Source organism: Nuphar pumila, chromosome 1 (genome assembly GCF_984573655.1).
Source record: "Nuphar pumila chromosome 1, dmNupPumi1.hap1.1, whole genome shotgun sequence".
Classification (NCBI taxonomy): Eukaryota; Viridiplantae; Streptophyta; class Magnoliopsida; order Nymphaeales; family Nymphaeaceae; genus Nuphar; species Nuphar pumila.
In genome coordinates, this window is record NC_143249.1 from 62817501 (window position 1) to 62834308 (window position 16808).

Below are 16808 nucleotides of genomic sequence, written 5' to 3' on the forward strand. Positions count from 1 at the left end.
GTACCCGGCAAAAATTATGACCCATACCCCGTCTGCATATTGTTCAGGTTGGGTTCAGGTTTGGGACAGTATTTTGCATGTCCATACCCAGGAATTCAGGTTCAGGACAGTTGGGAAACCGTGTGTGTATATATATATATATATATATATATATATATATATATATATATATATATATATATATATATATTCTTTGCCTTTCAAAGATACTTCCTTTTTCCAATCCAGAGATCAACCATGCCCATGATATCCCAGCACTAACATCACCCCAAAGGTGCATGCGAGAAAAGGAAAATTTTGGTTATCTTGAAAATAAGGCATCAAACACATGAAGGGATTGAATTGCTGCTCAAAATTTCTGATAACACGTACATACAATTAGAACCCTTTCCAACAAGGATATTCTGTCACATGCCCCCTTGATCCATTCATCCAGGATCCAACAAGGATGTATCATTAGCAGCCAACATTGCCTCGTTTGCTGCAGCAGCTCGGACTGAATAATTATAACTAAAACACGTACAAATGACTGAATATACACCAAATGAGACTGATGCTTGAAGCACTCCCTCGAAAATTAACAATATACTGCAGAGAAATTAAGCAGCCTCTTCATCTTCAACAGGGTAGGGCAGAGAACAGATTACGTGCTGGCAATCCAAAAGGACCAACACCACTCAACATGGTTTCCTCTTGTCCACTTTTATGTGGATATTGAACCACTTCTTTCTCCTTGATCTTTCTCTTGTTGATGATTTTGTCTGCCTCGAGTGGCAACCTTCTTCCCCTTTAAATTCCTTGCGTGAGGCCCTGCTCTTGCTAGCACTCGAAGCGTATTTAGGAGGTGATATGGATGAGTACGAGGCATGAATCGTATCTCGTTGTTTGAGAAGTGCATCTATCTAAAAAGTCAACCCAGATCACAAGTCAAAGATTGCATATACATCATCATATTTATCAACTAATGGATAATGATCACCCTAATGGCAATTTTCCAGCATAAAGAAAGATAGAAGGCACTCACATCCTTCATTTCTTGTGCATATCTACCTGTCATCTCTGTGAACTGAGCTAAGACCTAAAAGAGATGAATAAAATTGTTTCAAACTTCACAAGGTTCTAAAGAAACGCAAGGAGAAGAAAAGCAAGATGGTCTAACATAGTGACTGAAAATGGAACAATTTAAGGGTTTAATGTAAGTTATGTAACTAATAGAAAGATCAAAAATTTTCAGTAATCTAGAAGAAATTTTAACCTAAACTTGCATTCTCATTTGCATTTGGAAAAAGCAGCGAGGATGAAATTGGTGCCTTCATAAAATTAGGGTTGTAATACAGGTGTAAATTCCCAAAAATCTACTACAGCGTCACATTTATCTGGTTAGGGATTACTTTCACAATCTCTAGAGATGAAACAGAGAGAAGTGTGGCATTTTCCCAAGCAGAGACAGAAAATAACGTGGAAGAAAACCCTAACTTCCCAAGGAGCTTGAGTTTTCTCTATCTTGTCATATACTGAAAGTTTGTCCCTTCTTGCACCAAGATTCCAGCATTCAGAGGTGCTACTTGTGAACTATTTCACACAGGTTTGGAAACTCACAAGTAAAAAATCGAGGTAATTTTCAGGTGATCAGAGTTACAATTTTATTTTTAATAATCTGATGATAATTCTAAAATAATATAGCAGAAAAGTATGATGAATGATATGAATGAACTTGATAAGAAAATAGCAATAACGACAGGTTTTTTTCTTTTACATCGCTATGCATTGGTAAGTTATAATAAGATTTATGTTTGTAGATATTTCAAATTAATTTGGTTTTTTCCACGTAACTATTGGGAATTAAGGAAAAGTGCACCTAATTTTCCATAATGTTAAAATGCAACAGAATTTCCACTTGATTTTGTGCAATGGTCAAACAAGCACATAACCATTGGAAAATAAGAAAAAATATGCCTAATCTATTGAGTCTGTACATTGTTTGTTCATGGGTTTGGATCTGTACCCCTGGACCCGATGACCTTATGCAACATTTATGTAACGTCTTTTGTATTACTGTCATTATTGAGTCTGTCAGACCCGATCCGGGTCCGACAGACCTGATCCAAATTGTAACATATATAATATGAAATATAGGGCACGACGGTGTGTAGAGGATTATTTTTCAGCAGCAGCCGCCCCTTGCTCAATGCATCTTCTCCTTCTTCTTTGTTGACAATAAGTTGAAACACACATTCTCACATGGTATCAGAGCGGGATTGCATCGGACTTCAGTTCAAGGGCGTGAAACAGATTCTAGAAAGTGTCTCGAGAGATTCGTCTCCTGTTCCAGGTTAGTAAAAAAAAAATCGGTCTTCTACTTTCTTTATCTTTCTGTCTTATCTTTTCTCTCTGTTTCCTCCATCTGTTTCTTTCAAAACCATCGATCTTTAATTTCAAAATCAAACTTCTGATTTTGTTATTTCGATTCAATCTTTGGTTTTCAAAATAAAACTTCTAATTTTATTTTGATTTAATCTTTGGATTTCAAATCTGGTTTTCATTCCAGATCTGTTCCTCTTCTTATTCTCGACGTCAAACTTCATTGTGTTTTACCCATCTTTCTCGTTGATTCCAGATCTGATTAGTGCATCAGATCTGTTTCTCTTCTTATCGTCGACGTCAAATTCATTTTTTATCCATCAGATCTGTTCCTCCAGATCTGTTTCTGCCTTGCACGAGTTCCTGTCTTGCATTAGCATCAGATCTGACTATTCACGTCAGAATACTCATCTTACAGACTTTATTGGGTTTCAAATCTGCATACCCAATTTTCGTCAGACTTGACTTTATATCTTTGGAGTCTGCAAAAAGTCTTATCAGACTCTGACCAGTACAGATCGTGCAGTCCACTAAAGGTATTAGAGAAGCATTGAGTGAGACCTAAAAAAAAAAGTGTGAACTCAGATTGTTGGGCCGATTGTTTCGATTATTTTTCTAACTTGTTGGACTGACTTGTTGATCTATTTCTTGTTCTTCTCTTCAACATCATTTATTCTTATTCTCTTCATGGCTTCTCTCCCAGTGAGCTTCCTTGGCCAACTTATTTTCGAGAAACTCACCAACTCGAATTACTTAACTTGGAAGAGGCAAATATTGTGTTTTATTAAGAGTTTGGATTTCTATGGATATCTTTGTAATGAAATATGCGGAAATAAAAACAATGTCCTACAATGGACATTCACATATAGAAAGCAAAGAACAAGTCCAAAAATGACACACGAAAGCCCACAATAACTTGTAAAAATAAATTCTTATAAATGCAAGAGAGGGCTTCAAGAAGCCAATACTTTAAAGGGGGATACCCCACTCATTTATAGGCAAGAAGAAATGAGAGAGAGGGAGAAAAGTAAGAGAGAGAGACCACATTAGGTGGCCCAACAAGGTGTCGTTGGGCTTCCAACAGTCACAGTTCAACGACTCTTAGTTGGGACCCCCAATGTCAATGCATTAAATGCATTTTTAGGAAAAAAACAGAAAAATAAAAGAAAGAAAAAGGAAAATAAGAAAAGAAAAACAAATAAAAAAAGACTACAATGTCTCTATTAGACAGAATTACAGAAATACCCTTATCGGGTATGATTGAATATATATATATATATATATATATATATATATATATATATATATATATATATATATTGATTACATGTATTTTAACACCCTCCCTCAAGCTTTACGGGGATATAACCAAAAGCTTGTTGAGAAGGAACATAAAACGAGAAGCACCAAGGGCTTTAGCGAAGAAGTCCGTCAACTGGTACTCGAATGTAACGTAAGGCAGTGCTATGGTTCCTCTTAGGTATTCATCACAAACGTAATGGCAGTCCATCTCGATGTGTTTAGTACGCTCAAGGAAGGTGTGATTGCTTGCAATATAGATTGCGCTTTTGTTGTCACAACATATCTTCGAAGGAGTAGAGATAACAATGCCCATATCACTGAGAAGACTTCTAAGCCACACAAGCTCCATGGTTGTAGTGGCGATTGCACGATACTCCGCTTCTTTTGAGGACAATGATACTTTGTGCTGCTTCTTGCATCTCCAAGAAATCATAGTCACCTAAGAAAACACAAAAACCGGTAGTTGAGACTATCATTGAGATTCCCCCTCCAATCAGCATCAGTATAGCAATTAAATCAAGTGATGACGAAGAGGAAAGAAAAACTCCCTTAGTTATGGTGTTTTTGATGTATCTGATCTGACTATTCTTAAGACTGCACTCATGTGCACAGTTGTAGGTGTATACTAAAACTGACTGACTGAGTGAACTGCATGAGCTATGCCTGCTCGAGTGATGGATAAGTAGGTCAGAGACCCAACAAGTTGGCGGTAGGGAGTAGGATCCTCGAAGAGTGTTCCATCTTTCAACCTTAACTTTGATTGATAACTTCAGGGGTTTCTGTCTCCTTATCATCGGAGATGCCAGACTTAGAACAAATGTCAGCAGCAAGTTTCATCTGAGAGAGAATGTACCCTCGGGGAGAGTACGCTACTTCAATTCCTAAAAAATATCTTAAGAAACCAAGGTCAGACATGTCAAAATTTTCTTTTAAAACTTTCTTAATATCATTGATTCTTTGCTCATCACTTCCAGTGATAATCATATCATCAACATAAAGTAGTAGAATAACAACTGAAGACCCTACATTTTTCACAAACAAGACAGTGTCAGTATAGCATGAGCGAAAATTCAAACTTGTCATTACATTGTTAAATCTATCATGCTAAGCCTTTGGAGCTTGCTTTAACCCATATAATGCCCTTTTAAGCTTGAGAATTTTATTTTCACCAATACATACTCCTGGTGGGGGATCCATGTAAACCTCTTCATTTAATTCACCATTTAGGAATGCATTCTTAACATCTAATTGATAAATAGGTCATTTTTCAACTGACGCAACCGTAATAAGAGTCCTAACACTAGTCATCCTAGCTACGGGAGCGAAGGTTTCTTCATAGTATATACCGTATTCTTGAGCGTATCATTTCGCTACCAATCGGGCTTTATAGTGTTCTAATGACCCATCACTTTTAGTTTTAATTTTGAAGACCCATCTACATCCAATAGAGCTCTTTCCAGTGGGTAAAGAGGTTATTTCTCAAGTTTTTGCCTTTTCAAGGGCACTAAGTTCTAAGTTTATGGCTTCAACCCACTCGGGAATGTTTTTGGCTTCATTATAATGTGAAGGTTCATGAAAAGAGTGTAACGCAATTAAACACGCTCTATACTTTGGTGTTAGAGACTCATAAGAAACAAACCTATTAGGAGGATTGGAGATTCGGCTGGATCTCCTTAAAGAGGTTTCTTCTATATTGGACCCTTGAGAGTATTTTTCTAAGGCACTCATGGGAACTTGTTGACCACGCCTAACATAGGTTTGGATGGGTCTATCACTTTCATTTGCAATATTGTTAAGAGGAATATCCTCTAGATCATTCAACAAATCATTAGAGATTTCCTCTTCTTGAGGAGTCATATCTTTTGAGAGAGAAGATCAAATAAGAAAGCATATTCGCTTTCATCAATATCTTTAGTTTTCTCAAAACCATTTTCATTTTCTAAAAAGGTTACATCTTTAGACACATATAGTTTGTTGTTTTTAAGGTCGAAGCATCTAAAACCCTTTTGATTTTCTCCATATACTAAGAAAACACATTCAATAGATTTAGGAGATAATTTATCTCTTTTATGTGTAAGGACAAAACATTTACACCCAAAAATTCTTAATCTATTGAAATCGGGTGTTCTTTCAAATAATTTTTCATATGGAGATGTATTTTGTAAGGATGAAGATATCATTCTATTTATCAAGTAAGTTGAAGTTAAAGCGGCTTCGGCCCAAAAAAAAATTAGAATTTTTTTGAAAATAAGAAGTGTCCTAGTGGTTTCCAAAATGTGTCTATGCTTTCTTTCGGCTAGACCATTTTGTTGGGGAGTCCTAGCACATAATCTTTGATGACAAATTCCATTTGTTTCCAAATAATTTTAAAATTCATTTGATAGATACTCTCCACCCGAATCGGATCTAAGAGTATAGATATTACTTGAAAATTATTTTTTGACTATCATATAAAATTTGTTGAAGAAGTCAAAGACTTCCGATTTTAAATTAAGAAAATAGATTCACACATATCTAGTGTAGTCATCAATGAAAGTAACATAATAGGAGTATTCGCCCTTCGATATGACCGGAGAAGGGCCCCAAACGTCCGAATGGACTAACTCAAAAGGTCTTTTGAACACAAAAGTTCTATTTGGAAAAGGAGTGGATTTCATGTTTCCAAAAATACAATTCTTGCAAACAAAATGTTTCTCATTACAAAATTTCTTTCCCAAAGAAAAGGAGTACATTTTTGAGAAACTTGGATGTCTAAGTCTTTGGTGCCAAGTTTCAATATTTTTATCTTGAACATGATTACAAAAAGAGTTAGTGGGAAGTTTCAAGTTGCTCATGTAATAGAGATCTCCCCTCCTATGGCCTTGCCCAATCTGCTTCCTGGACCAGAGATCCTGTATAGAGCAATCCTTAGTTGAGAAGGAGATTTCACATCCATGATCACATATTTGAGAAACAGAAAGGAGATTTAAATTAAGTTAAGGTACCACTCTTACGTTTGGCACAAAGAAATCTTTGGAAAAATTTAAAATTCCAAAACTTTTTACTTGTAAAGATGTACCATCGGCGGTTGAAACATAAGAGTTTTTAGAGTTATTACACAAATCGGAAAGCCTATTTTAAAGAGGGATCATATGAAAGGAAGCTCCAAAATCAAGAATCCAATAAAACATACCTGGAGGAGAAGAAGAAGCAATGGCGGCACCCGAAGTTGATGACGATTTGAGTAGAATTTGAAGTGTTTCTGATAGTTCAGCAAGAGAGGACTCCTTTCCTTTGATAGTGTCCTCCTTTTGAGTAATTTCTTCAACGGAAGCAACCTTACTTTTTGGTGCTTCATTTAGCTTAGGGCAATTAGGTCTTATATGACCCGGTTCTTGGCAATGATGGCAAATGGCTTTTCTATAGTTGTCATTATAGTTATTTTGCCTCCCAAAGTGTGGAGGCTTATAGGCTTTCACATGATTGTCGGGTTTCGACACGGCCAAAACTTCATCTCCTCCCTTAATCATGTCAAGACGAGTTTCTTCTTGGCATATTTCGGCTATTGCATCTTCCAAAGGAAGAGGCTTAGATCTAAGAAGTAGGGAAGATCTAACTTGTTCATATTCGGGCCTAAGCCCATGTAGAAATTGGAAAAAATGTTTTTTTTTTCATTTGTTCTTTTTTTAGTTCCACATCTTCACTAGCAACCCACTTTGCTTCTAGTAGAGATAGCTCATCCCATAAGGGTCCAAGGGTGCTAAAGTAATCTCTTGCACCCATTTCCCCTTGCTTAATGGTCCGGATTTTTTCTTGGGGAAAGAATTGACGAGCAAGGTCTTTTTGAGTATACCTACCTTTCATAAAGAACCATGCTTCATTTGCCATCCAAAATTTAGTAATGTTGGCGCAAATTTTAAGCTCCACGTTGTTCATGAACCAAGCAAGAATTTTTACATGCTTGTTTTCCCAATCTTCTACTTTAAATTGGTGGTCTTCAATGGCCTTCATGCGGGCATTTCCTTCAAGAGCTTTTTCTTGATCACCATCCATCTTGGTGAGTTGGAATTGCGGTTCCGGAATAGTGCCCATGACGTATCCCCAAAGCTTTTTACCCTTGAGGTTATTTTCCATGGCAGCGGCCCACATCACGTAGTTGGAACCATTAAGTTTGAAGGAGAGATCAATTTTTGTTCTCCTTTCATTTTAAACTCAAGAAGACAAACCAAGAAAGAGAAATACAAAATGAAAAATATAACTAGTCAACTAGCTATATCAAGAATCAAGAGCATACACTTGGCTCTGATACCATATAATGAAATATGCGGAAATAAAAACAATGTCTTACAATGGACATTCACATATAGAAAGGAAAGAACAAGTCCAAAAAGGACATACACAAAAGCCAACAATGACTTGCAAACATAAATTCTTATAAATGCAAGAGAGAGCTTCAAGAAGCCAATACTTTACAAAGGGGGATACCCCACTTATTTATAGGCAAGGAATGAGAGAGAGGGAGAAAAGTAAGAGAGAGAGACCACATTGGGAGGCCCAACAAGGTATCGTTGGGGGCCCAACGACTCTTAGTTGGGACCCCCAATGTGAATGCATTAAATGCATTTTTAGGAAAAAGAAAATAGAAAAATAAAAGAAAGAAAAAGGAAAATAAGAAAAGAAAAACAAAAAATGAAAAAAGACTACAATGTCCCTATTGGATAGAATTACAGAAATACCCTTATCGGGTATGATTGAATATATATATATATATATATATATATATATATATATATATATATATATATTACATGTATTTTAACAATCTTGATGGATCTGTCCATGCACCACCAGAGTTTATCTTGCAAGAGGAGAGAGATGATACAGGGGAGGTTTCCAACAAATTGGTTCGTAATCCAGAATTCACTACATGGAGGAGCAAAGATCAGGCGGTTGTGGCATACATTACCTCTACCCTTTCTCAAGAGGTATTAGTGGCCATTCCAGATGAATGTTCGGCTATGGAGTTGTGGCAGATATTGGCACAGACTTATTCACAGATCTCAGAGGCCAGGATTTTGCATTTAAAGAGAGTTTCAAATTTTGAAGAAAGAAAATTTATCAGTCACAGAGTACATGAACAAAACCAAGACTATCACAGATCAACTGGCAATGGTAGGTTGTGAGATCCCTGATAAGGACAAAGTTCAACAAGTACTACAAGTACTGAATGGTCTTGGGTCAGACTATCACATGCTAGTCACTTCCCTCCTATGTCTCCCTTCATTGCCCAATTTTGAAGATCTTCGTGCAAAGCTACTACAATATGAAGTTACCATTAGAGGTGAGGAGATGACTATGAATTACAACAATCAGGATGTGTTAGTCACAGGAATGGTTCTAGGAAGGGAACATGGTAATTTTAAAGGAGGACGAGGACATGTAAGAAATGGTCAAGGAGGTCGTGGATTACTGCCCACACCCAATATGCCGACTAACACCTTCTTAGGGAACCAAAACTTCCGAAATGTAGCAACATATTATCAATGTAACAAAAAGAGGCACATTAAAGCGAATTGTTGGTATAATCCACAAAACAAAGGCAAGAATAATGGCGTTGGAGCTTTGGAAAGACAAGAGAAGAATCTAAGGATGATGAGAGGGATAATGTGAAAAACCTTTTGATTTCTGCTCTTTCAAGGTTGAGCTTCAAACAAAGTGAACACGGGACTTGTACATTGACTCTGGGGCTGCTGCACATGTGACAGGTGATATCGATAAGATTTCGAGACTCATTTCTTATCATGGAAAATTTAGTATTAAATGTAATACCCGTGAATTTTATCAGATAAGTAAACCTAAAATTTAGGGCGTTAAGCTGGTACGAGGTTATTTTTATTGTTTTAATTGTTTATTCATAATTGGATCTCGGATATCCTATTTGGATCTTCAATGTTGGATCCCTAATATCTTGTTCAAAACTCTAATATTCCATTCGGATCTTAGATATCGGATCACGAACCTTAAATTGAATATTTAATAATAGATTTTGGTAAAATGGATCGGTCTCTGGTTTTGGGTCCTCAATATCATGATCAAGTTTGTACTGGATCAAGGATGAATTCAGTGGATCCACGAAGTTTAAATTAAATATTAATGAGAAAATTTTTATTTTGGACCTATAACACTTAATTAGGATTCGTAGTAGCCTATGCGACGTTTGGATCCACACTACTTCATTTGGATCCTGGACTTCAGAGATTTAAATATGGTAAGGGTCTAATTAAAATTCTAATTGGATCTTGGATACTGGATATTTTGAAATTTTAATAGAGATTGCACCTTGGAAACCATATTCGAAATCGTACCGAAAATTTTATAATGTTTTGGATCCTTGTGCGGATCCGGAATTTGCTTAATAGGATCCATAAATGTATTAGGTTCTGGACCCATAGCATCCATTAGGGCGCAGTCCAAATCAAAAGATTTGGATCCTTAGATCCCGATGGTTTTAAGTTGGACCCAAAGTTTAAATGGGTCGCGGGTCGCAGTCGATCCAAAGTCGCAAATACACGTGCATTAAAATGAAAGCACAATAAAAAAAATGTAAGTTTAAAAGAGAGAATTATGCAAACCCTAAAAAGGGTTTGCTTTTGAATTAAATGAGAGAGGGTTTTCACGCAACCGTTGGAGAATTGGGGTATCCGACCCCCACTCCCCGACGATCTCCTCCCTGATTCTCTCTCTCACCGACCCTCACTCTCACCAATAAGACCTCCCATCCCCTTCCTCTTGTTAATACCCTCTCTCCCTTTTTCGTTCTCTCTTCTTCTTCCTCTCCCTCTCGTTTTCCTTTCCTTCTTGCACCAGCCGGTGAAAAGACACACGACTCACACGAGCACGGCGGCAAGGGTTACCTCGGTTTTCCATCTCTCTCGTTCGTGTTCGCGGAGTGGGCGTGAGGAGGGCTTAGCTTCACAGCGGCTAGAGGGAAACAATTGAACAAAGTTGGGGATTTCGCGTCGCCGAGGTAGGGTTTTACTGTGTTTTTGTGAGTGTATTGCGTTGCAAACATGTAATGTGGCTTTTCACGGTGATTTTAGTGGATACCTAAATTTCCAAGCATGCAGTGGGCTTGCCGTGAGCCCCAAATCAAGAAAAGTGTGATTTAGGTTTGCCGAACCCAAATCTTCGATTTGGGGGTTTTAGATTTCTAATAGTAGGGTTCACTATGCTTATTGCTTATGTAGCTTGTTTCAAGTATGAAATGTCTCACTGTTAAACCAAGAAAAAAAAAACAAAGGAGAAAATCCCTGCACTGTCGGTTTTGTTGTGTTCTATTTATCTAATGTCGTGAATGAGAGTTTTTTTTTGGGGGGGTGAATTGATTTCCTTTGCCTACGACCTGCATAGTTACCTGCATGTTTTCAGAAAATATGCATATAAGCCCCTGAGTATGATCTGGTACCCTGTTTTAACTATTATGCATATGATTGGGTGTTGTACTCATCAAATTCTATTCACGATTCAAGTTCTTTAGATTCAATATTGTGAATTAGACTTGCTATCATTCTTTTTTTTTATAACTTTAATATCTGGTATCTCTGTCGACCATGTTATTGTTTGGCAAAAATTGAAACTTTAGTTGTCAAGTTTCATGGGGGATTTCGATTCTTGTTACATCTTCTAAATGTTCAGGGCAGTAGTACTATGCATAGATAAATAGGTAAAGACAATGAAAGGAATAATAGGAGATTCGGAATAAAATTGTCAATTTGGTAGAACCTTATTGTTGGTGCTATGTTGGTATAGGGGCAATATTAATATTTGGGTTTCAGATATTTTTTGATAATATATAAACAATTTTGTGAAAAATTTGAATTTGTGGAATAATGTTTATATGTTGAAAGTGTATCGATAATATTAGGAATTTTGTCATAAATGTATTGAAAATGAATTTTGTGGTTGTTGATTTCTATAACTTGAAATGTCTATACCTAGTAGGTTCTAATTCATTTTTGCTCTAGCTACAAACAGTTAATCATTCAAGAAAGATGTTGCTTATATGAACTCTTGTTGTTTGTCTTTGAAAATCCCTGAAATTATCAAATGCCAACAAAGTTGCATATCTTATGGAATGTTCAAATGTGAATGTGTTTGGAGAAAAGCATATAGTTGTATTACCAAATCTTTGAGATTACACTGCATACTCTCTAATGGAAACAAACAGGTCTTTGTTTATTTGGCAAGAGTTGTTAGTGCACGTCACCATGTGTTGGGGCGTCACAAGTCAAAACCTAATGGTATGTTGTAGCAATTTGCTATTGAAAATATATATATATATATATATATATAATGATGATAAATGATGATTTGGTAATCGAGCCTGACTGGTTTAAAGGTACTGAGGCATCCGTGCTAGACTGGTTTAAAGGCACCGAAACACTCAGAGGGTGAGTTTGGGAAATCATGCCTAATGGGCAATATGAGTTGGGTACCTGATGCAGGTACTTGAGGTACCTTGAGTTGATGAGCTTACACTCAATGTCAATAAAATTGGTGAAAAACTTAAATTTAATTTTTTTGAGCCTGATTGGTTTAAAGGTATTGGGGCATCCGTGCTTGACTGGTTTAAAGGTACCGGAGCACTCTGAGTGGGTCAGTGCAATCAAATAGACAAAAAATTTGGCTTGTATACCCTTGTAAGATCACAAAGGGCGGGTATATACTACTATGGTAGTAAATTTTGGAGAAACGCCCATGTACTTAAGGAAATTTAAATAAGTGAAAAGATCAAACCACTCAGATTCGGGCTTACCTTGGAGAGGGTAAGTGGTACAAAACTCTGGGGACGTGTTTCTTGTTTCGAGCGAAAATGACTCGTTGGTTCCTAGTCCTCGGAGTTGGGGGACCCAGACTACCAATGTATTCTAGGTGGTAGCTTTTTGTTCTTCTGCAGAAGTTAGGGATGCATCTTGTTTTGGTTTGGGCCTTTGGGAGGTTCTCTCGGTCACTGGTCGCTCCCTTAGGATTTACAGTTTCAGTTAGAATGTTCGGGTTAATAAAACACCAATGCATAATAAACCCCTGAATGTTCTTTTCTGAAATGGTTGCCTTGGCCCACGTGTACCCGCGGGATAATTCAAGAAAAACATTAAATAAAAACATCTTAGGTCCATCAGTGGAATAAGGGATCGTCAGGTTTGCACTTTAACTTGTTAATGGTCACTTTTGGCATATGGTTATTTAGATTAACATAAAATAAATTCTCTATATCTCTGAGTTTGATTTGAACTTGCTATTGTTCACATATGGTAGTTAGAGACTTATAATTGTGAGATTGTACAAAACAATGTGTGTTATACTTGTACCTGTTTACTTGTAATTAGAAAGTTGAACATGTGGTTAAGTATTTAAACTAGTGTTTACTTATCTGATATGCAATAAGTTAAATTCATGTTACTTATTTCTTATGTCATGTTTAATATCATGCTTTACTGCCTATATTTAATCATACACATTGCATACTTGTTACACAGTACCTCTGCAAAAATCATAGTAATTACTTAGACAGTTGTAGTCTAATTCCAATCAATTTACCATTTTTCAGGTGAAGAATAGAACATCATGAATGGCTGCGGGATGAGACTTCGATCGAGATGTTTATTTATTGTGTTCCCGGGATAATCTCAGATTAAATTTCAATTTATTATTATTCATGTTATTTGGAAACTCTGATGTTATTATTTATTTAAAATAAAATAAATGTTGTTGCTTGATCACTCCTATAATGCGCCTGAATGCTTAATCCAATGAAATGGTTGTTTCCGCTGTTATATAAAAAAAAATCCTCTACAAATTTGGGTTAAAATTTTGGGGCGTTACATTAAAACCGGAGATGGTGCTCTTCATCCCATCTCTCATACTGGAAATGTCTCTCTTCAACTTCCTACTTCTTTACAATTGTTTGGTGTTTATCATTCTCCCAACATCGTTAAAAATATTGTTTCTGTTTCTAAACTTGTTGATGATACTAATTCTTCTGTCGAATTTACTCCTTTTGTATGTATCAAGGATCTTCTCACGAAGAAGACGCTCGTTGAAGGAGAACGGCAGGGGAATATGTATGTCATCAAGGAGTCTTCATCTGTTCGTGATGTTTCGCCAAAATCACAAGTTGTCCAGGCATTGTCATCCGAAAATTGTTTTTGTTTATCTCAGTGTACTAAGCCAAGAATCTGGCATCATCGTTTGGGTCATTGTAATCGCTCATCCGTTGAGAAACTTGCGTCTGGTGGACTTGTTCCACGATCTAGTTTGAGTGTTGAGTATGATTTGTCACTTTGTTCCAGTTGTCAATTATGTAAGAGCCATGTTCTTCCTTTCAATTCAATAAATCAACGACCTTATGTGCCTTTTGAGATTGTTTATTCTGATGTCTGGGGACCTACCCCACAACCCTCCTTATCAAGTAGTCGCTATTATGTTACGTTTATCGATAGTTATTTCAGATACACTTGGATTTACTTTATGAAGCATAAATCTGAGGTATTTAAGCTCTTTTGTTCATTTCATGCTCTAGTCTCTAATCAGTTCTCGTCTAAAATTCAACATTTCCAATGTGACGGTGGGGAAGAGTATTTATCAAACGAATTTACTGAATTTCTCCAAGATAACGGAATAAGCCATCGAATTTCTTGTCTTTATACACCACAACAAAATAATGTGGCGGAAAGAAAACACCGACACATTATGGAAAGTACATTAAGCATGTTACATGATACTCACATCTCCTTAAGTTTATGAATTGAAGCCTTTCATTCTGTTGTTCACATTATAAATCGGTTGCCAATGAAGTTGCTAAATAATCAATCTCCTTATTCTACACTCTTTGGTGTTCACCCTAACAATAATGAATTGTAAGTGTTTGGCTGTGTATGTTATGTTCATATTGATAGTTCTCAACGTAACAAGTTCTAAGACAAAGCGTACATGTGCAAGTTTGTTGGTTATGCTTATCAGTACAGAGGATATCGTTGATATGATCCTACCACTAATCGAATCAGAATATCACGGAACATTGTATTTGGTGAGACCAATACCAAGGATTTAGTGAAGGTAAATGGGCACAACAAAGATGTTGAGAGCTATCAACCATGGCTTGAGGCTGAGCTATTTGATCAGATAGAGACATGGCTCTTCACCACATCATTCATTACCTGTTGAACCGAATGGGCCAAATGCACAGATGAAAAGGGAAGAGTCATCAGATGCACATAACATTGCAATACATGTCCCAGATATCACAAAGTATCAAGGGGTTGTCTACGTGCGACGAAATAAGAATAATGCTCAGTGTCTTGATGTGCAGCCCAGGAAGTCTAATAGGATTCGTTATCCCATTGAGAGATGGGAAAGTTATGACAACTTTTCCACAGAATTACAATTGTTTATTTCTCAGGTTGAAAAATAGGATGAACCCATTAGTTTTGTACAAGCTTCTATGTCAATCAAGTGGGTTGAGGCTATGAATGAGGAGATGGAGGCTTTACATGAGTGTGGGACTTGGGAGATTGCCTCTAGACCCTCAGACAAAAATGTTGTAGGGTCTAAATGGGTTTATAAAATAAAATACAAACCTGATGGATCCATTGAGCGCTACAAGGTGAGACTAGTAGCAAAGGGGTTTACTCAAGAATATGGGCAAGACTATGAGGAGACTTTTAGCCCTGTGGTAAAGATGGGAATCATTTAATTAATCTTGTTTTTATCGGTTCAGTATGGATGGACTCTCAGTCAGCTTGATGTTAAAAATGCTTTTTTCCATGGCACCCTGAAAGAAAAAGTGTATATGGAGCAGCCTCCTGGTTATGCAGAACACAGTCCCTGTACACATGTTTATAAACTCCGAAGAGTCATCTATGGGTTAAAGCAGGCTTCTTGTTCGTGGTTTGATAGCTTCTCACTCGAAATTCAACGGCACGAGTTCCTTAGGTCTCATCTCGATCATTCATTGTTCATTTTCCAAAATCATCAGGTGAACACTTTACTTCTCATATACGTGGATGATATTATTATTACTGGAAACTCTACTGAACATATAGAAGCTACAAAAGACTTGTTGATTCGGCAGTTTAAGATGAAAGATTTGGGTGTTTTGCGTTATTTCTTGGTGGTTGAGGTTGATCAGCATGACGGATATCTTTTGTTAACTCAGCACAAATATATATTAGACCTATTGGATAAGGCAGGTATGAAAGACTGCAAACCGTTGTCTACTCTGCATATTTAATCACAAGCTTAGTTCACAGGATAGAGAGACATATGGAGATCCTAGGCAATATCGAAGTCTTGTGGGTATGCTTCAATATCTCACCTTCACTAGACCAGACATTGTGTATGCAGTGAATCAAGTCTCACAATTCATGCATGACCCATGCACAGGACATATGAATGCAGTTAAGAGAATTCTTCGATATTTAAAAGAAACTCTTGGAGATGGCCTAGTCTATCATCAGTCTAAATCTAAGGGTGAGAGACATCAACTTGTTATATATACAAACGCTGATTGGGTTGGAGATCCAGATGATAGACAGTCGGTTTTTGGGTACTGTGTTTTCATTAATGAAAACTTAATAGCGTATCAAAAACTGAGGCTGAGTACTGATCCATGGCAGCAGCTACAGCAGAGGTTACATGGTTGAGGCATCTCTTGACTGAAATAGGAGAAAATATTTTGCCCACTACCCTTTTATGCGATGATCAGAGTGTCATACAGATTGCCTTCAATCCTATTCACCATAGTCGCACAAAGCATATAGAAATTGATCAGCACTTCATCCGGTAAAAGGTAGAAGATAGAGAAGTGGAACCAGCTTACATTTCGACGACTGATCAGGTGGCTGATTTGTTCACTAAGGGGCTTACGAGCATACGGTTTTGGTTCTTAAAGAACAAGTTGTTCATGGTGCAAGACCATGCACAACTTGAGGGAGGATATTGAGTTTGGACCTATGTCACATGGGTGCGGGCGCGGGTGCGGGTGCGGGTGCAGGGATTCGGCACTTCCAAAAAACCCGGGTGCGGGGGTGCGGCAGGGGCAAAAATGTAAAATATATATATATATATATATATATATGTCACATGGGTGCAGGTGCGGGTGCGGGTGC

The 16808-nt window shown here is 37.1% G+C and overlaps 1 protein-coding gene across 1 annotated transcript in view; it reads right to left on the reverse strand.

Annotated features, from left to right (window-relative positions):
• Positions 1-316: 316 nt before the first annotated feature.
• LOC149848972 (chaperone protein dnaJ 16-like) overlaps positions 317-16808 on the reverse strand; it is a 73479-nt gene continuing 56987 nt past the window's right edge. The window contains exons 10-11 of the mRNA XM_090013012.1: positions 1025-1078; positions 317-902 (exon numbers count right to left, since the gene is read on the reverse strand). Coding sequence (XP_089869138.1) covers positions 678-902; positions 1025-1078 — 279 coding nt within the window. The 3' untranslated portion in view covers positions 317-677. The remainder of the gene's footprint in view (positions 903-1024; positions 1079-16808) is intronic.